Source organism: Brachyistius frenatus, unplaced genomic scaffold (genome assembly GCF_029030835.1).
Source record: "Brachyistius frenatus isolate BFR_SWC_R1_liver_20210118 unplaced genomic scaffold, ASM2903083v1 Contig_60, whole genome shotgun sequence".
Taxonomy (NCBI): Eukaryota; Metazoa; Chordata; class Actinopteri; family Embiotocidae; genus Brachyistius; species Brachyistius frenatus.
The window spans coordinates 1948598-1974054 of NW_027210659.1; the positions used below are offsets into that span (position 1 = coordinate 1948598).

At 39.9% G+C, this 25457-nt stretch overlaps 1 protein-coding gene and 1 long non-coding RNA gene across 2 annotated transcripts in view; one reads left to right on the forward strand and one right to left on the reverse strand.

Annotated features, from left to right (window-relative positions):
* The window catches only part of LOC138625223 (uncharacterized), a 417346-nt gene that overhangs the window by 287080 nt on the left and 104809 nt on the right, over positions 1-25457 (forward strand). The window lies entirely within an intron of this gene.
* Positions 19465-24438, reverse strand: dmrt2a (doublesex and mab-3 related transcription factor 2a). Its single transcript, XM_069706018.1, has 4 exons — positions 24320-24438; positions 23089-23505; positions 21207-21309; positions 19465-20807 (listed from the first exon to the last, which is right to left on the reverse strand). Exons 2-4 carry the CDS (start codon positions 23461-23463, stop codon positions 19702-19704), a joined length of 1584 nt encoding a protein of 527 aa, XP_069562119.1. The 5' UTR covers positions 23464-23505; positions 24320-24438; the 3' UTR covers positions 19465-19701.

Here is a 25457-nt window from a genome sequence, read left to right on the forward strand (position 1 = left end):
CCTCTCAGGCCCAAAGGAAGAGGATATTTTTCCTGCCGAGGTTTGTGCTACCATCAGGGTGACGCTTTATACGGACTGCTTATGATGGAGGACAAGTAAAAGCAGTTTCTGAGAGGCTCAACCTGAGAAGTTCAGGACTTTGGGAAGTTGTTCCACTTCCAAATCCACAAGAGTCATTACTACCACAGAAATATACTGTTACATTGTTGAATATAATACACTCCCGTGAATGGAAGCAATAATCACCACCAAAGAAATGTGGCTGGGATAGTGATATTTTTAGAGTGATGGCATAAATCTCTCCCTCCATTATTGTAACGTGTGCAGGTTTTCCTCTGTAAAGCTTGAAGGCGAGCAGCTGAGTAGCACATGTTAGAAGACCTCCTGCGGTCTTCCAAAGACCCTCTTGATAAATATCCTACAGGTGGAGCAGTTTAACGTGAACTCAAAGGTACTCTATATGGCACTTTAGAAAGCGAGCATAAGCTTGATGTTTACTTTGACCTCTGTTCTTGTTCGACTGTGTCGTACTTGGGGTAAATAACACCTTCACGTCGTTTTCTTTTTCTTCCATCTCCATACATTTGCTCTTCATTTTCACAGGGCTGATGGTTTTCACTCGAACGGGAAAGACGCCAACACTCCAGGAAAATGACTCCGGTCAAAGTTGTCATAAGGCGTCAGGACCTTTTTCCACGGCTGAAAATATTTTCAGCCTCATTGGTTCTTAATAATGAGTTCTGCAGTATGAGTCCTATTGGAGGCCACATCAAACCCCCTGTTAAACATCATGCTGGACAGGAAACTAAGGATCCTATTTCAGTGCTAATATTCTGCACTGTGGTGATTATTGAATGCAGTGCTGAGATGATGTGCCTGTGTGAAACAGGCAGCAGAGAGCATCCAGGCTTTTCTTTTTCTTGTCTTTACTTTATTGGATGTTGTGTTTGAGTCTTTTTCATAGAAACAAGTTAAATATTATATGACACTTTGAGCTGCACACGACTTTAACTTCTTAAATAAGTCATTTTATGGAACAGCCTGTTCCATGGACTACTGAAATGCAATTAAGTTTCTAACTAAAGTACACTTTTCACTTACTTTGACTTTACATTACATTTAATTTAGCTGACGCTTTTATCCAAAGCGACTTACTTTAGTATTTCTACATTTCAAAGATGAATATTGAACTTGGTTTTTTACATGTAGTCACAGCTATAGTTACTTTACACTTTGCAGAATACAATTCTTAACACTGAAAATATGTTGTTATGTACAAAATATGATGTTCTGTTGTTTTAAATCTTTTAAGTATATTTTGTTGATAATACAGATGCATTTTCACTTTTGTTTTTATGTATTGTGGTTTTGGTACATTGCAGTAAGTAAAACAACTGATTATTTCTTCCACCACATTGCAAAAGCCTTAAGCTCAACGTGTGATACAAAACCTGACAGTGTTTGACTCCTAAATACTTAATTACGGTAAAATGTTTATGTTTCCAAGTGACAAAGTTTGCACGAAACCCAAAGCATTATGAAATAAACTGATGGTGTGAAAACAAAACTTGTTTCTTTCACAAAAAGAAATCTTTACCAATCCAGCGTCATATTTTGTGATGGCATTTTTCTTTTTATCAATACATGTCTTTCAAAGGCATGCGGCGTGTATGTGTTGGTGACACCTGTTAGTAATTGTCTTTATATTTCATGCTTCAGAATCAATTAGGTGATGAAACCACAGACAATTTTTTTCCACACTGTGGACAACAAACTTTTTAATTTAGAATGTAAAAAGTTAATCTCTCTGTTTTTGTGGTCTTCTTACATTTTAAACTTTCTAAATCCTTCAAAGTTACAAAAAATATGAAAATTATAACATGTCCTGCTAATGAAAAGGTATACAGAATAATAATCTATTCTGTTGGTGTGCAGTACTACAGTAGGGAATAACTTCCATCCCGTCCCCCTGAGACTGAGGGCACCTCTGCATTGGTCCTGATCAAAGGCTCGTTGGCTGTCTTTCCCAAAGATAGACTTACAGGTGATGTATTGGATGAGTCGAGTGTCCACACTTCACTTCAGAGGTGGGATCCCTCGTGTCACGCTGGCTCCCCATAAAACACTTTCATGTAGCTCAGTAATAGAAAAGTCCTGTGAAACTTTAAAGGTGGACTCAAATACAGAAGGTTTATTTTTCATCTACAGGTTTTAGATTTCATTTTAGAACCTGAGTTTCTCACACCGACACAAACTCCAGGACAGGTGTCCCCGACACAAATTACTAACGTAAACTCTTCAATAATTCATATTCACTACCACTAACATAAATCTTCAGTCTGACTGGAGGGAAAAAAAAATTAAAAGCACTTTTTAAGTTTGATGTATATAAACGAGCAGGTGAGACAACCTGTCCTCCCACACAAACAATAAAATATATTTGTCATCAAAAACAGCCAGGCTGTTCTATGCTCAAGTTCTGTTTCCTATCAACAATAAGTCATGTAATATGACCCGTTTTGTGGTATTGAACTAACAGTTTGGGTTACTCTCACTGATTTTACCAATTTAATTTCCAGTGTTGTTAGATTGGGCAGAAATGTTGCCAGATCTTGCAGGACAATATCCACGTGAAGTGTCTAACCTCATTAATCTTTTTAAGGTTATGTTGAGGGACTTACGGCACTGGTGATAGAGCTCAACCATTACAGCATTTAGGGTACTGGAAATATTCTAATCAAGAAAAGGTCCAGGTGATTTGAGACCAAATGTGTTTGTTTACGTTCAATTAAAAGCACAAACTTTCCCGAAACTTAAACAAAGAGCTTCTGTTCCCAACTATAGATGGACTGCAGACTCTGGAAGTTCAGCCCAGTTGCTGGTGTGAGAGTTAAGCACCTTGTTGCCCGTCATCCACCTCAACCACTTGCTAACAACGTAGATACAGCTCATGTATGTGCTGGCAGATTCACAATAAGCAAACCTTACCTCTGAATGTAATCTATTACACATGAACATAGCTGCAAAACAATTTAGTTATATACAAATGCAATTTCTAGTAAACAGGGTTGCGACTGGGAATTAGAATCCTTCTTTTTGAAAATGAAGGACTCATGATTTCAGAACGTACTTGTGATTTGGAGAGATAAATCTGCCTCATTGCCGATTGAAGAGAAATTTTAAAAGTGTAGCAACAGGAAAGTTGCATGTCGTCAGTCAAAGAACATTTTCTTTTCAAATGAACAAAAGATTTAGTATGTTGGTTTATTAATTAGTCTCAGGAAAGAAAGGGATTTTTGAATTGTATTATTAGGATGAAGGCTTTTATTATTACTTAACAGATGACAGGAAATAACCCAGACACTTCATGGTTGGCTTACATGAGGCTCCCAACAACAAAGTAAGTCTTATTAATGTTTTACCAATATGGAAGACATTTCAGGCAATAATTTGTTAAAAATTCCAATCCATGCTCAGACATTTTCTTTATTGTGAAATAATATTTACGGCAAATGAGCCCAAGCGGTGAAGCAGTGAACCAGTGTTGTACATACAAAGGTCATGTTTATGTATGAGATCATAGAGCCCAAAAAGAGAAAAAAAAACAGCTCTGAATCTTCACAGATCTTTACACAAAGTTTTAGGGCAAGCAGATTCTGTGTTATTCAGGTGTCAGATAAGTAAAAGCCCAACAGCAAAATGACAAATAGATTCCTCAGACAAGCAGCATTCCAGGATCAGAAGAAACAAAATCTGACTTTTGCAGCTTAAAGACGCCTGTCTGCACTTTGTGTGACATGAAATCCATGAGCGACAGAGTAAATAACCTCTTCCAACACGCGGGCTGATAAGAAATGGAAACCAGTTTCTTCACACTGTATTGTACAGGAAACAAAATGTGTTGATGTGACAACAGAGAGAATAACACTGGCAGTGTTGACTAAACAGGGACAAAGTGTCACAGTGGCAACAGGTTCTGTCAGACCAACTCCAAGGTTAAAGTTTCACCACACACCTTCATCCTTCAGCAGGTTGCCTCTAAAATGTTTGAATATTCACACTAAAACCCTGAAGAACAAGGCTGAACATTAGGATAACATTTCTGTTAAATTTGGGATTATTGAAGCAGTTATATGAATTACATTCACAATGTAAATATCTGCTGTATGCTTTGTTTGTTTATAAGACAACCACATAATAGTGGGAAAGGACGTGCACACTCGTACAGGTGTTTTTAGTTACTGTGAATGAAGCACATCCTGCTGGAGTTGAAGTAAACCAAGCTGGAAGGTCAGGTGCACATTACTTCACTGATTTCTGAGCATCAAAAGTAATGCGTTACATTATATTTTGTATACGGGTCAGGGATATTTTACTTTTAGTTGCTCAGCTGTAAACACCAAATCATCCACATGTCCCATTTTTTCTGTTTACAGTCCATACAAGAGCAGCCAACTTACCTTTAGCCTAAAATCATTTTCAATCATTTTATTGAACATGTTAGAAAAAAACTATATAAAACGTACAAACAATAAAAGCAAATTAACAAACAAAAAAGAAACATAATTTACATGAGAATACAACAACAGCCAAATGAAAAGGCTAGAAATCATGTGCAGAAGAGGTAGGAAGAAGTGTTTAAAAGAGGTACACCAGAGGCTGTATACAAAGAAGGACTTCATGACAACTCCCCAGCAGGGGGGGCCAAATTATCTTGATCGCCCCCGGTGGCTGGCTGCTGTATAGCACACGGCACACCTGGCATCTGGCATCTGGCCTGGGTGATCTGATCAGAAGTTAATCGGTGCAGGCTTGACATTAACATTCATCTCCACACGTATCTCACAGGACCGCTTGTGATCTGATCTCACTTCTGTTCTTTATTCAAGTGAACATGTACATCATGTAAAGTAGATACGCACAGACACGGGAGGAGAGGAGCCTCATTTTTGATTCGAAATTTGTGACTTTCTCATTTGTAAATATCTGAATACAGTTCAGGGAGATTGTAATTCACAACTTGAACCGTCAGGACACCTCTGGGCTGCGGTGGGTAAATGAACTGTTAAAGGGGATAGCATCTCTTCCACATCTGTGGCTCAGATGTGGATCTAAACCGACGGGGCTTTTGGTGAAACAAGCGTCATGTTCAGCTTTTGCAGGTGAATCTCTCCCTCTTCCTGGAAAGTTCAGCTGCACTCAGCAGAATCACGCTAGATATTTTTCTAGTAACAAAAAAAAGAATAAAGAAATATTTAAATTAAAGAAGAGCAAGCAGAAATCTTCAGGTGTAAGAACTGTTTGAGTGGAGGAAACAACAGTCAAAACTAATGAACCTGCTGTAAAGTGATGGTAACATGTGGAGGCATCGGGTGAGATACAAACAGAGAACACAGCACCGAAGAGCTGCATTTATTTTTATTGTGTAATCAGTCAACAACAGTTGAGCAGATTGTCCATCATTGAGGCCCCGGATGCATTTGGAGTCACACTGCTGAAAGAATGAATGTGTCCATGTGTCCCAGACCACCTCCGACTGTGGTTTGATCAGATCATATGTCAATGCATCCTCAATGCGTTCTGGATGTGTTCCCATTTGTGGTCTGATCACCTAGAACAGATGTTAATGACAAGTGTGCCAACAACCTAAAGCTTATCAACCACCCCACATCTCCACCCAATCCATGTTAGTCCATCTTAGTTGAAGGGACATAAGGTAAACTAAAAATAAATAAATAAATACACCTAAAATTTTTTTTTACAAAAAATCAAAATTCAAAGTAGTTCCAATTGTGTTGATGTTTGTTCTGATAAGTTTCACACATCACAGAGAGGAGCCCAGCAGTTCAACAACTCCCACATGAGAGGTAGTGGGGAGGAAAAACTCCCTTTTAACAGAAAGGCACTCAGGAACGCAGTTATTTTCAGAGGGGGTCAACCAACTGCCTCAACCTGTTGGGGTGTGGACAGACAGACAGACAGACAGACAGACAGACAGACAGACAGACAGACAGACAGAGAGAGAGAGAGAGAGAGAGAGAGAGAGAGAGAGAGAGAGAGAGAGAGAGAGAGAGAGTATAGAGCAGCATTGAGAAAAACAACAACAACAACAACAACAGGGCCGGTTGGTGAATCCAGAGACACTTGCAGAAAGGTACAGAGAGAGAGGACAAACAGGAAAAAGCTCAAACTACAGAACAGAGAAGACACAAACTTAATGGCATGCAATGGTGACATGAATACATGGAGATTGAAAGAGAAGGCAGAGGAGAGGCTCTTGGGGGGGGGGGGGCAATAGCAGCACAATTAAGGGTTGATTCAGGGTCACCTGAGCCGGCCTGAACTATAAACTTTATCAGAAAAAGGAAAGTTTTAAGCCTTGGAGCTGCTTCCAAAGAGAAGAGCCTGAAAGCTGATGGCTCTGCCTCCCATTCTACTTTTGGAAACTCCATGACCCAAAAGCTTTCTATTAGGAAAATAGGTACTCTGATGTCTTTAAGATGTGTTGGAGTTCAGTCATTACGGGCTTTATATTTAAGGAGAGTGATTTCAAATTCCAGTCTTGATTTTACATGGAACCAGTTTGGTAGGAAAATAATTTTCTAACATGTTCCCAAACACAGTGTAACAATAACACAAAAGTATTCAAGAGGAAAAAAACTGTAGACTATGATTTGGACAATTATGTCCCCTGACTTTTCTCCAGCAGAACACTTTGGAGTATTTGAAAGTGGAAGGTTAGAGCAACAAAAATCCATGAAAGAGCAGAAGAATGTAGGAGCTCTCTCCTCAGATTTGTGACGGACCGGCGTCATCCATGCCCGGGAGGATCAAACCTGTCATCAAAAATAAACGCAGACATGCAAAATATATATCTAAAAAAAATGAAGAGTAGAATATCAGTCATGAAACATCTACTCACCTCTGTTACATGTAAGTTGTAGTTTGGAGCCTCACTTTCAATGTGTCCAATATAACCTGCTTGTTTCAAATTAAAATCAAAACCTCAACTTAAATTTGATACAATTATTATAAGATGATACCATTTGGATTCACTCAACACAGCTGCTGTAACTACTGCAACTATGGTATTAATAGTAACATATCCTTTGCACACATGAGCACCATCAGCTCTTCCAGATGAGCCAACTTTGATGGACCAGTAAAAGTGTCCCACTTTGTCCACGCAGACACAGGAAGTTCCAGTCTGAAGTTTTAATTGCTGGTTTGAGGACATATTATTAAATCCATCCTTCACTGTGGAAATACATACTGCAAAGACAGCTGCCTGTAAAAGCTGAGGAGATGCCTGTGTGCACAAGGTGCCATCTACTGCACTCAAAGAAAGACCATGCAGCAAAAAAACAACAACTGGTATCCTTCAGCATTGCTTATGGAAGCCTGGTGATGATGACAGGAATCATTATTTGCCCTGTAGCTTTTAGATAATGCTTCACTTTATTTAATTGTTAAAAAAAAAAAAAAAAATTAAAGTTTTTATTCAAAATAAACATGATGGCCAAACACCCTTAATGCAACAAATGTTAGACTGTTTGTCCTCAGATCTGTTGCTGTCACATGATCTCGCTCCTCATCAGCTGATTTGTTATTTTGAAACAAGTCAATCTCCCGAAGCAATCTGTTCATGCGTGCAGAAACACTTCTATTGGAGGTATAATTGTACTAAGAATACCTGCAATCAAATAGTCCTGCATAGTTTTGGTGCAGCTGAAGAGCCATGTGTTGGTGTTGGTAGTTCAATACCCGTCTCCTCATGTAAAGAATATAAGTGCAGACCATTTACCTTTTAAATGTTTCTGTGTTAGACACACAATGTGTCTTTGTGCTCATTTTAGCACTGTTCTCTAAAATATAAATATTGGAGCCTGGAAAAACATATGAAGGACTTTTAAGGCTGAAAGTTCCACAAGTTGACCATCTACCCTGTCATTTGGTCATGTGACTTTATAATACGCTCTTTATGGCACCAACAAAAAGTCTTTATTAGGGCCCGAGCACCGGGAATCCGTGCGAAAGCCCTATTGTTTTTCGTAAAAATTTTCTTAGTCGTTAATCGCTCTTACGTAAAGTGATTTGCCTTTTTGGAAGATTTATCATATTCAAAAACTCATGAAAGTGGATACACATATGTCTCCCAGCAAAAAATGTCGTATTCTAGTGGAGTCGCGAGTGGGCGTGGCCAACTGGCTCGAGAGCGCCCCCTAAAGAGATTTGGGTTCTATGGATAGAAAACATGTTTGGGATTAAAAGTTATCAAATAATTCGTTTTTGTCGATGTGTGTGCCCGTAAGAGGCGGCCATTTTGAGCATCTCGCCATGAAACTACGAGTTGCTTTAAATCTTATGTACATGGACCGACCTTCTCCAAACATCACAGGTATGATAACAGCCCCGCCCTGAAGACCCCTGTTTGGTAATATTCGCTCATAGTCATAGCGCCCCCTGTTGGCCACTGGAAATGACACTTTTCATACTTTCACATTCTCACAGCTGGTTGATCACATGAATGTAAAGTCGGGTCACAATAACCTAAACATGTAGTTGATGATATATTGAGACATTTGTTCGACTTTGTCAATGGGCGTCGCTGTGACGATGCGGCAAAGTTGGATGTCTCGCCGTGACACAGGAAGTTGATGTTTAAGGTCAAAGGATGCTTCAAATCTCACGAAACGTGTCACATACATCCGGCTTGGTGAGACGATACATCTGATGTGTTTTGCGAGTGGGCGTGGCCAAACGGCTCGCCAGCGCCCCCTGCTGGAGACAGGTAACGAGACAAAAATAGCAACTTTAAGTGGGGATACGTGGTCCCTCGCGGGCTGCACGTCGGGGAGATGGCTTTGGGGAGGCGGCGCGCGGGAGTGCGAGGGCCGTACATCACTGCTTGCAGTTTTAATTTTTGTGTTGTTCTTTGTTGATTTTTTTCATTGGGTAGCACTGAAGACATGGAGTTTTGTTCCCTTCTACCCAGACAGACAGAAGAGCTCCTCCTTTTGGTCATTTCCCTGCCTTGTTATTTTCCTAAAATATACACACTTTTCTTATTTTATCTGATACCTTCATGTTATGCACGTCTTAAACTTAATTACACAAATAGAGGACATAAAGCTGCAGGTTTCTGCAGCTCCTGTAGTTAATCTCATACGAATCTAAATGCTCAAAAATGTCCTTTGGTGCACAATATTGTGTAGAATTTTTAAACTTATCATTATTTTGATAGCATTGTTTGGCTCAGCAGGTAAAAAAAATAGCATTGCTGCAGGCCTCCCTCTAAACATAGACATTTTGTTTGCCTGTGGGGAGGCTGTACATAGGGGGAGTGTATATTTGAATACACTCTAATAGGCTGATGCAAATCAGAACTTTAAAGTGTTAACCTTACAATCGTGGTGTTTACTCTAGTTAGCGTGAGCCAGGTGCGGTGGTCATTTATCACTGTAGAGTTACAGATGCACCATCCGCACCCAACTTTACATGCAGTGGTGCTTATGAAGCAACAGTCGCACCTGATCTCTCTTTCCATTCACCCTGTAGCTATATAGAGCAGTGAGTAAAATCAGAGGGACTGCAAAAGGCTGCAGAGACAACAAGTCTGACAGAAATAACATTTGTAATCAGTGTGCCCGGCCCAGTTTGACAACACATCGCAGAGGATCATGATATTTTCTTTGGGTGACGATGCAACACAAAGAGTTTTTCCATAGCATTTACATGAATGTTTAGACTGGCAAATTCACTGCCCAAGCTAAGCAGGTGAAGAAGGTGCCAGTGTTTGTAGAAGTCGTAAAATAAAGACAATTTCCTTAAATTAAAATTGGGTAAATCCAGAACATCTCAAAAGAACGGTAATGAGAGAAATGGTTTTTCAAAATTGAAAACTGCCAGTGCTAATAGATGCCAAATTAAGAGACAAATACTTTTGATTTGGTCTCAAGGTCCCAAACATTGGCTGCTCAAAGATTTACAACTATTTGCATTAACTTGCAAATGTGGCTATCATCTGAATTTGAAGTGGCTGAATTTGCCTTTCTCCTTGATCCTTGCGTGAATGTTTCAAAATGATTCCAGAGAAGACGAGACAAACCTTATAGTTTCAACTTGCAAATTGACTCCCTGGAAACAATTAGTCCTTATAAAAGCTGAACACAACAAAGACAGAAGTCAGACTGTATGACATGCCTTTTTAATCTCTTTAGTTGTTATTTGTCCCTGAGGGCAAGCTGAAGTGGTTTACTTGCAGGCACAGTCTGACTGTTCTGTTTTTTTTTTTAGTGCTTCAAATGTCAGTTTGTGCTCCAAAAACAAAACAAAAAAGTATTTGTTCCCCGACTGTGATCAGAAATGCAGGATGAAGCTGAAGGATACTGAAACAACAAAAGACAGAGCACAGCTGCTTTCAGTAGAAATAATTGTTCTCCACCCTGAGGGGGCAACAGCAATGGACAGATTGTATCACTGTTGGACTTGTCAGGAGTGTGAGTATAAACACCGCAAACTGTTTAGGTTTAAAACGAATTGATGGTAAAGCTGCTTTAATGGCAGAAATAATTCCATTATTAAAGGTACAGATGTGTAGAATAGGCAGAAGGAAATCAGCCTACTGTAGTGTGTGTCAGTTTATTGTCTGGTAAAGATTATCTGGTTATTTTCCAATTCAGCATCTTGCAACATCCAACAGTTATCATTTCCTGCTGTGCTGTAAACAAAAGATGCAACATTCTTGTCTCAAGATCACAAAAACAACAAACAAACATGTCTCTTACCAATTAAATTCTTATCCAATGAAACAGCACTGACTTGTAAGTTTGGAGAAAACAGTGCAGATTTTTCTTTTTAAATCAATACAAAGATATCAGGTTTATATGGAGCCTTCAGTGAGTCATGCAAAGAATTCTTTGAGGACTGCTTTTGTGTTACCTCGCATATGTTTGTGTTGTCTCACAATACTTTTCATTTTTCTCTCCTTATGTCTGTTGGTACTCAGCTGCTCTGGTCCACACAAACAGTAGTATGATGGTCCAGTTCAGTTGCACTTCCAGTTAAAGGAAACACTCAGCACTTTATTGCAAGGTGGTAATGCAAAAGTAACTCTCCAAAAAATATTGGAGTGACACTTCCGGGGCTCCATACATTCATATTTAATGTAGCAACAAAACATTTTTTTTTCTTCTTTTTTATTGAGCACGGACAATGCAGAATCTAATTTTTGTTTAAATTTTTATTGTAAAAGAAATCACAAAAATCTTATTTTCATCTGGCCACAGGCCTGAAGTTGAGAAAGTGAAAGTAGTTTAATTCTATCAGTACAATATTCATTCCATACAATCGTAGCATTGACTGATTCATAACAAAATATTTTTATTGATTGTGTTTGGGCAAGTCAAAGCACTGTATAAGGTTACAGAAATATCTGTCAGAGTAATACAAGAGAAAAACCCACGGATAAAGATAAAGGTGTGCATAATCTGCCATGTTTTCCTTTTAAAGGTATTTCTGCAGTTCTTTCTTATTGTCTCCTTTAGTGAAGCAATATGAGAGGTGCTTCTGTTAATGTGTTAAAAAAAATATGTTATTATAAACTATAGAACCCATCTTCAGTGGTTTTATGGTGTATTGCCACTTAACAGACGCAATTTAGCAGGGCAGGCTGTAGCGTCATAAATCATACTGATAAGGACACTAACAAGAAAAATAAGAAGACCTGGAAGTGTGCTTTGGGAAAAATCTCTACGACACCAACAACTGACTAAATAGACCCTTAGTTCAGAACCAAACCATTAGTTTTCAATCATGTCAGCAGCTAATAAGTCAACAGAAAACAGAAAACCTTTAATGCAGTGACATGTGAACAAATCAGAAATAAAAGAAAAAACCCAAAACGTACAAATAGCAAAATGTGTGTTATTCAATGAAACTTCCAGGATCAGGAGGGTGAGCATGATGTTAACATGTTGTCTTTCTGTCTGGCCTCATATGAAGACGTCCTCGATGAACAAGATCTTGTCATGACACAAACACGATAGAATCAAAAAGCTTTGCAGTTGGGCACTCGCTTGTGTCTACTGGACTGTGCAGTAACAGTGGTTCTTAACCTGGGGATTTGTGATTTGGTCACAATAAGAGTGCTAAAATAAGTTAATATGAATTAAAACATAAAGAAATATAACCGCAAGCGGTAATGATCGTGGTCCAAGCAACTTGCAAGCGGCAGAAGACAAGAAGCACATGAAAGGAAACGAGATGCACACGTTGCAACAACGCTGACCAATTGTACTTGTCCACTAGGGGATTCGAACCGTGGATCTTCAAGAGGTGACTTATCAAGTGTGCCACGGGGGAGACATGTATTTGCATAACCGTCTAGTAAATTGAGGGAAAGACAAAAAGGGGTGGTTTTCTTAGTTTGCAGTTCAAAGGCATCAAAAAGACAAAATATTGGTGATAAAAGTCTGAAGAAGATCACACATCACTCTGACAATGCAAGGTGTGCTGAAGTGATGATGTCAGCATGGCGGTGCTGCCTCACAGCCAGAAGGCGAAGGGTTGGGTGGTGAAGGTGAAGGTGAAGGTGGGGCTTGGTTGGAACCTTAACTGAGCGGGGGTCATTGGTTCCAAATAACCTGTAGGTGTGAATGCGAGCCTGCATGTCTGTTTCTGTCTTTCTGTGCTGGTCCTGTGACGGTCGGTGAAATTAGGGGAAGTAGAAAATGTTGTGCATACAGTACACATTACAGGAAGATATTTAATATCACTGCAGACTAATGGAACCCCTTTGAAAATGATCCCTGTTATCGAAAGAAAGCCCGTGTCAGTTTTGGTAGCATTTGAGTAAAGATTGGTGGAGTTATACATGTCAATTGGTTTTGCATATTTTAACAAATAGCGTGACGGATCTCTGAATTGCACGTAGATTGCAGTGAGCCAAAGTTTTGTCACAATGCAGAAGATGCCCTGAAAAACCTTTTGCCCTGCAGACCATGGTGGTGATTTATTGTAATGTTTTGACGTTTGGAATGTGAAATGGCTGGAAATTTAGAATTGTTAACATAGTTTCAAGCAATAAAAGACACAAATCACACCGCATCAACGTTGATAACTCATCAAAAGGGGGACTCAAAGCACAAACCTTCAGATCCCCAAAGAAGGGTGATTTACAGATCTCGCTACTGGGAAGACTTTACAACTTTCATCTTTCTATACTTAACACAATGATATGACATCTGCAAAACAAGTAGTTTTTATTGTCCACACTTGTAAAGTTTATAAAAGTCAAATTGTTTGTGATAAAATTCGGAAAAGATTTACTTATCATTCTGATTACGTCAGCTGGACCATCAAATATTTTGGTGAAGTTTGAGCAAACGTTTGGAGAAAACAGAAAATGTTCTGCAAATTCAACACTATAGCCTGGGGTCAACATTACACACTTTATTTTTATGTGGTAAAAAAAAAACCACCAATGAACTTGGCTTCCCTGGTCTAGTCATAAAAAGGTTGAGAACTAATGTGAAAAATCGGAATGCCATTATTTGTGCTCTTACTTCTACCCACCAAATGTTGTTATCTTCCTATTGTACTTCCAAATTAGCAAGTGTGCTAATATATGCAACGATAAATATCATTGTTTAGGCTAAACTAAACCAGCAAGATTGTTTTCTGTCTCCGCTGCACAACCAAGAAATGGCTGAACAACTGAAACTAAAATATGTGTTGAAATAATATTTTAGGACATACATTTAAAGTGTGTGGATATATGTCTATGTGTTTTCAGGATATTCCCGCTCAACCCACAAACCACCAGCCTTTTGCCCCCATCGGCCTGTCAGCCCAGACAACATGGTAATTAAGTGGGAGCTACTTGTCAAGAAGCTGCAGAGCTACACATTTCTTATTGGATTACAAGGTGCTGGGGGAAAAAATGCAGGGACCGGCTGGTGTTCCTCTCCCTGCTGCTGGTACAGGCCGAGAGAAACAACAGGGGTGAAAATGAATAGAGATCCTACCCTTTCCTTCACGCCCGCTGATCGCTAATGCAAAATACAGCATGTGCCATTTATTTCAAGAGTCAAAATAACCCACCGTGTGATTTTTCCATGAGTGCGTGTGTGTGCGTGTGTGTGTGTGTGTGTGTGTGTGTGTGTGTGTGTGTGTGTGTGTGTGTGTGTGTGTGTGTGTGTGTGTGTGTGTGTGTGTGTGTGTGTGTGTGTGTGTGTGTGTGTGTGTGTGTGTGTGTGTGTGTTTGAGTTTGTGGTACTTAATAGATTCTTAATGTGCAAAGGATTGTAGCGTATCAGATGGGCTGAGAGTTTCTGGCGTGACAACGGCAACAGTGGGACGGATGGTTTGGTTTAACACCTGGAGAAGGGCTTGTAGGTGTGTGAGTGTGTGAGTGTGTTACGGGTTGAGACGACTCTGGCGGTGATAAAGCAATAAACCCACCACACAGTCACTGGCAGGGCAGCCAAATGCTATGTGGGCAGCAGGGCAGGAGAAGAATGGAGCTGTTGTATCATAGTAGGGGAAGTCCGCTCTACACGATGACACCATTTTATTTTGTTTCAATTCATTTCAGTGACTACTGAGCTGTTCTGCAGGATGTGGGTCTCTGCATGCACTTCCCATGCTAACGTGATCAAAGTAGCAATGTTAATAATCAGGTATATAGTTTTACTGTGTTCATCATCTTCACACAGAATTAGCAACAGCTGGAGTTAGTTCAGCCATCGTTGGTTTCGGTAGACATGCATCAACATACACACAGATACAGTTTATGAGATGCTGCCGTATTGCAGCAGCCCAGAGATTCTGAAAGCAGCGAGGAAAAGCATTTCACAGATGAGAAGTTCCTGTTTCACTGCTCTGAACATGTTCTGAACTCTGATATATAACTTGATATATCATCAGCCCCTCCAGGACATGCACACAGTAGGTAGTATACTTCTGACCATATCATCTCAATTTAAGAATGTAAAATACACAGCAGGAATTAAGATAAAATAAGATAAGACTTTGTTAATCCCAGAGTGCGGAATTTCAGTCATCAGATGTTTAGCTGTATATGCAGCTGCTGCAACTGCAAGCTGAACAAAGAAACAGAAAAAAATAATGCCTCCCACAAATACTCAAGAAATGTAATAATGTTGATAAGTATGCAAAATAACCAGTATTGTTCTTTCAGTGCTGAATAAGTGCAACTTCGTGACATTTAGCACATCCACATAAGTTTGTACGAGCAACAAACACACCCAGTGACCTCTGTGCTGTTGTCTCTGAGCCTTGAAACAAGAGCTACGAAAGATTGTATTCCCAGAGTGCTCTGTGTGTGTGTGTGTGTGTGTGTGTGTGTGTGTGTGTGTGTGTGTGTGTGTGTGTGTGTGTGTGTGTGTGTGTGTGTGTGTGTGTGTGTGTGTGTGTGTGTGTGTGTGTGTGTGTGTGTGTGTGCGTGTGCGTGTGCGTGTGTGTTTTTCTTTTCCCAACATCACAGCATGAAGGAAAGTCACTAAAGTCTCGAAATGGCAAACGACACCTGCTTACCCTAAACAAAATGCTACTGTGTGAACTACAACTGGTGATAAGAGGCTGGTGGAGGGGAGTGGAGCGGGGGCAGGCGGGGCAGGCGGGGTAGGGGGGAGTCAACAACCCAGTTCACTCTGCTGACATGTTAAATCTCACACTTTGGGAATGAGACTCGAGTAAGGACTTCAGCAGATACTTATCAGTGACGGTTAGTGCAGACAAACACTGTCACCTTCTGCTCCACAGCCAACTGCTCTCAGAGCTAACACACACATTCATGTACACACACACACACACACACACACACACACACACACACACACACACACACACACACACACACACACACACACACACACACACACACACACACACACACACACACACGCATTGTGAAGTCATAGTCAAAACAATGTCTCCATTGTGCTCTGGTTACATCTCAAGTTTTGATATTTTGGGGTTATAAATGTTGTTTGTAAGAGTCATTTGTAATCTCCTGTTTCACTGTAAGGGCCTTTTTAGACAGAAAAAACTGTTTTGCTCCTCAGGAAATATATCATGACTGAGTACTTTTCGACCTTAAATGTTTTATGGCTGCACCTTTTGATGAAATAGAGTTATTCTTTCGCTATTGTGCAAATTTTCCCTCAAAATTAAACTTGATATTTAAAACATTTTGGATCTCCAAAAGAAAAGAGTTTGAATGATGTTTGTATTCACAGCAGGTCCATGCGTCCCACCCATGAATGAGTGTTGTATTGTATTCTGTTTAAGCAGCATGTTTAAAATTACACATGATATTAAGCATCACGGTGACCTGATAAACTAACTTACAGGATGCTTTATATGCTGGTGGCGTATCTTACCATGTAACTGCAACGTTCCCAATTCAAATAGAATCAAATTTAATCTTATTTGTCTAGCACCAGATGACAATATAAATCATCTCAGGGCACTTTACAAAGTAGGGTCAGCACCTTTACAACCTTATAGAGAGAAACCCAACAATTCAACAATATCTACATGAGCGCCAGTGGGAAGGAAAACTCTCTTTTAACAGGAAGAAACCTCATGAAGAACCAGGCTCAGAGGCCGACAGCCATCTGCCTCGACGGGTTGGCATGTGGGTAGAGCAGAGAGAGAAGAACAGCACAGAGAAACAACAAACAATAAACACAGGGGAGGTTGGCATTGTAAATAAATATAGCTGGGTGTCATCTGCATAGCATTACAAATGTATGCAATGTTTTCCTCGTAATATTACCAAAGGAAAGCGTGTATGATGTGAAACGTGTCAATCCTAAAGAACCCTGTGGAACTCCAAGACAAGGTTTTGTGTGCAGAGTCATCGTTGACATGAAAGAACTTAAAACTAACCGATGAATATGATTTAAACCAGTCTGAGGTTCCTTTGATTCCAATGACATGTTCCAGTCTTTGTCTTTTAATGTTCTGATAATAAAAGGTTTTGAATCCACCCAATGATCTTTCAGTCACTCTCTGATGCGCTGTGGCAAAATCCCCCAGATGTTTTTAAAAGGTGTCCATGAAACAGTTGTAAAAAAAAGCTTAAATCTTAGATATATTTTCCAACATCATCCGAGTCTTCATCAACAGATGGAAGTTCATCATTAATCATATCTTTTGTTAAGATTACTCTTTCACATTCATCCTAAGCAAGCTTTACATAAAAGAGAGCTTATTAATAGGATTGTAGGAACAGCTGTAATAGGAAATGTTTAATATTTGAGGAAACACACTATGCAACAAATATGAAGGAGCAGCCTGTTAACTTCATTCAGCATAGAGATGGAAACACTTTGTCCCAGGCAATAAAATCCACCTATCATCATCTCTTAAAACTCAAAAATGAATTATAGCTTGCTGAAAAAAAATTTTTTTGTTATACTGTACAAAAACTAAAGTAATAATAAGTTGTGGTTTTACAGAAGGTTACAGGACTTTCTGGAGTCTCTGCCAGTTGCATGGCAACCTAACAATGACCAAAAACACAAAGTGATTGTTTCATATAAACGGCATTGATCTGAGAGTATTGATATTCTCATTTAACTCTTGGCAGGATGGTGAATAAGCACATTTCCAAATGTCTTTAAAAATTCTTTGGAATGACTTAACACCTACATTTCAGATTTTTGCAGCTGCAATATTCTGTAGTTTAGGATAAATATGTCAAACCAGTGGCAGTAAGAAATAAGCTCCGCTATGAAGAGAAATAATTAACTAGGAAACTTATAATGAAAAGTTAATACTGTTTAAATTTAGTAGAAATATGACTTTCTTTTCTTGTGAAGCGAACCAGTACAGCTAAATGCTTCATCTCAAACATGAACCTAAACATAACTTTATAATCAAGTGTGGACCAGCCAAAATGATGGTCCTCACAAGATAGCAAAACATGCCCACAGCCATACAGTGGAAAAAAGCAGTGCTACCACAGTCTATTTAAAGTGATGTCATCCCTCACTGGTGACACAAAACGTCATCATCAGGCCAAATCCCGTTACAGCAGCAACAAGAGGACTTCAGAGAGTGATCGCACATCCTCAGTCTCCTCCTGACAAAGACGCTAAGAGTGAAGAAGAAAAAAAGTGTACTGGAACAGGAAATTACTGCTTTTATCAGAGAGCGGAGTGGTTTTTGGCTGCAGATTCATGTCGATGAAATGTGAACGTTTGGACCAGAAAGAAGAGATTAGTAACTTTTTTTTAAACCTCCTGTCTTGTTCATTATTGCATGGATCAGTGTTCTGCAGCTGAAGTGAAAACTGTGTTCGGAGCTGTCTTTCAGCACGCACACACACACACACACACACACACACACACACACACACACACACACACACACACACACACACACACACACACACACACACACACTGAGAGGCCGTAACTGGAAAGGAATGAGTGGAGAAACGCATCTTGAACAGATGAGATGATGCTGCTCCCAGATTTACGGGCTGGTATCATGTTTCAACCCCTGAAGAGTGTAGTTAGTCTACATCAACTCTGTCACGCTCACACTTCATTTATGTGTTTTGTGTGAATACAAAAATCATAAAAACAATTCTGAAATATTCCTTTAATCGTTTTCGGTGAGGCTGCAGTGTTTTACAGCTTTTGCTTATTTTGTGATGGAAATTTAAATGTGACATTTATTTGAAACAACTTAATAAACTATTGCAGGGAACTATGAGATACTGTAATGTAATTTATTGTCCCAATGAATTATGAATGACTCTGAAGAAAGATTAAAGCTGCTGAAGCAGGATATAACTGCGCTGCACTTATTCCTATACTTGTGTCAGGTTTCAATATAAAGTCTCCGCATTAGTTTATAATAATTAAAATATCAAAAAATTATATGTCTGTAGGATTGTAGTCTGTAGTTTAATTTCACTTTCTACTGAACATATGATAAAATTATTGTCTCTACTGGTTTATCATTTTGAAATTTAGGTCAAAACAGCACATCATATATTTTTTTTTATTTAAATGTGCCCAAAACATGTTGAACTTGAATTTTCAAACTGTATGGGAGATTAAAAAAAATAAATTGAACATTAACTCAAACAGCCTATAACAGTATGTTAAAGGAATACCTAACTAGTTTTGAATAGTGGACCATGAAAAATTGGGTAAAAAACATTTGGTGCATGTTTATTTTGACAAAATCCATAAGGATATTAGTATACGAGTGTTTTCCCTGTGTTTGAGCATTGAGAGGGTCTAATCTAAAATTGCCTGTATACTTTTAGCTGTTTTTGATAAGTGCAACCACAGTAATTTATACGTCGGTGCAGACGAACTTCTGATCCAAACAAAAACCTGTTCACAGTTAAATGTGTCATAACTTGAGAATAAAATGAAATCGGAGACTTTTTACAGAAAGAGTTCAGTCTTATAAAGTTTATTGACGTGAGGAAAACATCGGGATAATGTTTAAATACTCTACACAATAAAGTTATTAAAACATGCACATGTAAAATATAATACACTGTACATAAATATTACCTTGAGAAAATTATTTCAAACTGATGCAGTGCATGTGTTTGTTTTCGTTTGACCCCAAAACCCAAAACCAGAGTTCATCTCAGTGAGAAAAACCTGATGATATAGTGCAAGAAAAGACACTCAGTGGACATCAATGGAATGCTCGACTCATGGCAGGCGTGGGTCGTTTCAGTATGGCTTCCACAGAAAAGGACAAAGAGTCGCTGGATGCCATCTTGGTCCCCACAGGCTTGGACAGAAAGTCTTTGGCGTACCTGTCTGTGATTTTCACAGCCTGAATGTCCTTGGCAGAGCCCTCCCTGAACTTGCGGGCTGCCTCCTCTAAGAGCTCTTTGCAATACGGCGCTCTGAGCTCTGACCCGGACCCGCCGCTGGATTTTTCACTCAGCGAGTGCTGGATGAGGGAGTGAAAGGAGTTGAGTTTCATGGAAAGCCGCGCATTGTCCTTGCTGAGCTTGTTCAGGACTTGGCTGGAGTTTTGGGAGTGAGGGTTGTTGGGGAAGGATTGTCCAAAGCTCCTCTTTGGTGGAGAGAAGGCTGAGCACTCTCTTTGCCCGACCTGGGTGACGCCGGGAGGTTTTGGATCAGCCCTTTGAGGTTCTGATGGGTCCTGCAGAGCGGCGGCTCGGGATCCCTCCAGTTTAGCAGCCATAGCAGCCGCAGCCTCCTGCTCTGGCAGCTGGCTCTCAGCAGGCATCACTTTGGGCTCCCACACGGCGCCTGGCTTCATGTTCTGCACTGCCGTGGCATTGAACAGACACTGCTGGTAGAGCAGAGCGTCACCCAGGTTAGCTGCACCGCGGGGCCACATCATGAAGCCGCCCCGTGATTGCTGCAGCGGGTAATGGCGGTAGGTGGTGGCCACGCTCACGTTGGAGGAGATGAGCTCGACGTTGGCGGAGCCTGCCGGGTACTGCCTGCTCAGATCCAGGCAGTTAGGCCCGAGGAAGTTGCACAGCTCTTTAGGCTGCGGCTCGACCTGCGCCGTCGGTGAGTAAGCGCTCTTGTAGGAGTTGTATTCAGCGGAGTGGTGGACCATGCCGTTAGGGAAGAGGAGCGGGCCCGCGGCCGCCTGGTTGTTCTCCATCAGCTCTCGTTCTTTGTACTCCCGCTCCAGCATGATGGTTTCCAGCTCCTTGTCAGCAAAGGCTCTTCTCTTCCTCATGCGATCGCTCAGCGGTGGAGGAAGAGACGGGTTGGCTGCCAGGAATGGATCAGACTGCACCGGACGGTATCCTGTTGTAAAAAAAAAAAGAAAAAAAACCCATTTCATTCAAATTTTAGGATATTCAATGTGTTTTGGGAGCATGTCTGCAGAAATTCTCACATTGACAAACGTGCAAAAAAGAACAATTTTCACTCTTGTTTGGACAGTTTATAAACAGATGCAAGTTAGAATCAGTAGTAAAACCATCTATGCATGTTTTATGAATTTATTGCATGCTAAAAAAAAATGAACTGCTTACAGATGTCAGTTAGTCCTCATCAGTGTTTTGGTGTTTAAGAAAAAATACAGAACTCTGTACTTACTAAGGTTTTATCCGAATTAAACCGAGACAGACGAAGAGTCATGGGAAGCTAAAAAAAAGATTTGTTTTAAATGTTTCTTTCTAATCTGATCTGCTGCATTGTTACCTTCGAGGATGCTTTTGGCAAGCATCGTAGACGGTCGAATGTGTCGCTGATATATCGTCCTCCTCTCCGCTGGAATTTGTTTCCCAGATATTCCTTTCTTATCCTGAGGAATCAAAAAAACAAAACAAAAATAACACTTAAAAAGTGCTGACGGGAAGGTTTTTTCGGCCCCTATAATATCTGATTTGTCACAGCTGAGGTCCAAGATGGATAAAGTAAGCCAACATCTTACTACTCCACTTCAAAATATAGCTCTTAATACGGTTTCCTATTATTACCATTATAAAAGTTGTCTTCGTAGCTTAAAGCTGGATCACTATGATCAGCAGTTTATTGGGAGATTCGTCCCTAACAATTAACTTAAAGTTAACTTTGTTAAACATGAGACATTTATGTTTTTTTAAAGATACAGAAATGTGAAAAAGAAATGCTTTGACATACTATCTTCGACATTTACACACTTAATCCTGATTCACTTTCTTCAAACTATAATAGTTTCACAACAATATGCAGCAAAAGTTCAGTCAAATAATGAGAAGCAGAGAAACACTCATCTGGTTTCATCTGTAAAATACCACAGCAGACGTAGTTTGCTGTTTAACAGCGGATGTTCTGAGATATTTGCATGTCGAAGACTTTGAAACACAACGATCCAAAATATTTGTTTGTTTCTTGTTAAATTCCCTAATTGAGCTAATAAATCCTTTTCATTTGGACAAATAAACAAATATTTCTTTCTTCATTTTTCTGGAACAACAAGAACTGCTTTGGGTTGCTTGGACACTACTTTGAAAACCACTGATTTACATTCATGTTCATTCAGTGAAACAAAGCAGACAGAAGTACAAACTAAATGATACATTCATTGCTGAACACTGAACTTTAACTTGAATCTGATCACCTGTGCCTGAACAAAGTTTCAAAGCTTTCAGTTTCTTGGAAACATAAATTACAAAAAATATTGCTTGACTTTGGAAGAATCCACGCCGTTTTTTTAAAAACATGATGTGAAGACAGAACGCCAGTCATCATCGAACGTCATCTTCCCAGCTAAAAATCCACAAACAGCTGTTTTTAAAGGGAAATTGTTCCGCTTTTCTTTTCTTTTTTTTATAAATATTATGGTCGTGCCTGCATCAGTGCAGCCAAATAAACAAAAGGAGCTATTTATTTGATGCTTATTTGTATAGGCAAAAATGTGTAGCCACACACAACAGCATTTATAGCCTAAGCAAATTAAGGTATGGCTGCAAGATGACTCAAGAAATGAAATGAAGTGAAACAAATAGAGGGGCAGTCAGGTTCTCACACAGATTCAGAGGCCACATGTCAGTGTAAGGGAAATCTGAGGAACTGGGAACTAGACCAAATACCTCAAGTGCCCTTGGAAGTGCCATGACTAATGATAACAAGGTCATTTACTGTCATACATGTGAGAAGATGACTATGTTAAACTGCTGAATGGATGCTTCACAGCATCCTGATATGGATGTTCCACTCTTTAGCAGCTGAAATATAGACAGATGAAGTGTAGAGCCACTGGACTCACAAAGTCAATAAAGCAGTGGAGAAAAGAAACGCATCTGCATGTTCTGGATATCCGCTTTTTCCCGTTTTTCTGAACATTTTTCCAAATGCAAAATCAAGTCTGAGAAGGCGCCTGACTGGATTTGGATTTGATGTTTGAACTGGCAGGTAGGGAGTACTGACTCAGCTGACTGCTCTACATGAAGTTAAAAAAAAATCAACAAATAAAAATAAAAACTTTGCGTTTGAATAAAAGAAGGTGAACTCATCAACGTTTTCTCCTCATGGTGCCAGCCTTTAGATCTTATAAAACACGCGCTGCACGCACCCGCGCCCTCACTCTCTCGGGGCCTACCTCCGTGGCTTGCTGCCTCCTCAGGGCCACCTGCGCCGCCATCACCCGCTGCCTCTCCACCACCAGCAAGCAGTTGGCGCACTGGCAGTCCCTCCAGCGGCAGAAGCGCTTGTGTCCCTTCAGGCAGGACACCACGCCGTGGTTGCGGCAGCGCGCGCACTTCGGCGTCCGGCTCAGCTTCCTCTGATCGCCGGAGCACGCGCCGCCGGGGCCCGCCGGCTTGCCGTCGCTCTTGTCGCCGTCTCCGTCGTCCTCGGAGGCGTTCGGGCCGAGTGGCGCCGAGCCGGGGCGGCTGGACAACTCCGCCAGGTCGTCGCTCTCCGCCTCCAGGCTCTCCACGTCGATCTCAAACTCACACCCGGCGCTGTCTGCCATGTCTGCCCAGGTCCTCCGCCGGATTCACACCCGGTTTATTATCTGGAGAAACATGTGAATCATGAAACCTGTAGCAGAATGCCACGAAAAGGAAACGAATCACTCAACATAATATCCTGTCTAAATGACTTAGAAGCTCTAATAGACCAAATTGCAATCATTTTCATTAACATTCATTATTAAAAAAAAAAAAAAAGAATAACCTAATTTGAGGTTGTTGTTGTTGTTTTTTTTTAAAAGAAAACTAATTCTGTCTAAATAGTCAGAATCCCACAACCAATCTTAAATAGGTCGTAGTTTACATTTCTTTCATGAATTTTAACACAACGTTCATCGTTATTGTTTTAATTATTGTTATGCAAAGAAATGTCCTAAATAAAAGCGCGAAATCTTCCCAAAATAAACAGAAACGGTTTTGCTCCTACCGTCTTATGTGTTGTCTTCGCTATCAATGATTGCTGCAATTTATTTAAGAATATATTGAAAATTCAACTGGAGAGAAACGTTCATTTAATTCCGTAGCCCATTAATCCTGAGCAAATATTCTATCAATTGATATTATTGGAAGCCTAAAACGGATTACATTAAGAAGCATTACAATATTTCATTCAGCCTATAATATAGCGAGGCTCCGTCAGCCCACACATGTCGCTCATCGTTTCTCGGGTTAAGTAGGTGGTATTTAATAGGTTCGGCTATTTCTTGCACTGATGTGGTCAAACCTCAGACAGTAGTAGCATGCTCTTAAAGATGTATTCAAATATTATTCTTGTACGTAGCACGCCTTAATTTGAAGTGTAAACTAACACACACAACAACAACAACAAAAACCACGTGAAAGAAGAGCTGAGTTTACCTCCTTGAGTCCCGCGGAGTGGGGGACGCGCTGCCCACGTCGTTACGCTGTGATGAGTGTCACAGTCCAGACTCCAGCTTGTAATTAGCTGCTAATTGAGCGGATGGATGAAGGTCGCACAGTGAGCGGGTCCAACTTTCCTCTGAGGCGAGCACACTGAGTGACACTGCTATGAACCGCTTCGGGCTGCACGCACTGCGTTCTGATTGGCCGCTTCCAAACATCCACTGACCAATAGGATTACCGAGCAGTTTATCCGGGGTGGGCGGTGTCCTCCTATCGGTCAGGGACGGTAATGCCAGGAATATTTTTGATTACATTTCCTATAAATATAGCCGGATGATAAAGGTGTTCCGCAGGGTTGTCTCTACAGGTACTTGTTGTTAAACTACACGGCACACTGGCACACTTCAGGGGGTTTCCAGGGTAAAATACTTATAATACTTATAATTTGATATTTTCATTACCACAGTTTAATCAGCTAATCTAAAAGCAAGATATGTCAGCCCTCAGTGTTTTCTTTATCTTTTTTTATTGTTGAAATGTATCGCTTTTAAATTATAGGCTATATTATTATTATTATATTATTATTATTATTATTATTATTATTATTATTATATTATAGGCTACTTTTTTGATGACTGAACAAGTAGAAAGTCTATAACGATTCATTATTAATCAATGACACCTAATCAGAAGCAATAAATGGTCCAAAAAGCAGCTTGTCAAGTCAACAGAAATCTTAATTTATAATGGTTTATATTCCTGCAAGGCATTTCTCCTGTAAAATCTTTCCAATCTGTATTCACAAAGGTTTATGTTGCAGGGCATTTTATTCACAAGTAAATTATAGGACACAATTTATCTTTCAATTAAAGATAAAAAAAAAAATAATAATAATAATAATAATAATAATAATACAAATGCCCTTTTCAAGTCAGGGTTTGTGTGTATTTCCTAAATATATATGTTCATTTTTAATTCATAGTCAACTCTGAAATGTATTTAAATGTGGATGACAACATGTCAGACACAGATGAAGGATTCAAAGTTGCAGGTTGCAGCAGGATATGACCCCGCAGATATTTCACGATAATGACAATCATTTTAGGAATATTACAACGATTACCGTGCATAA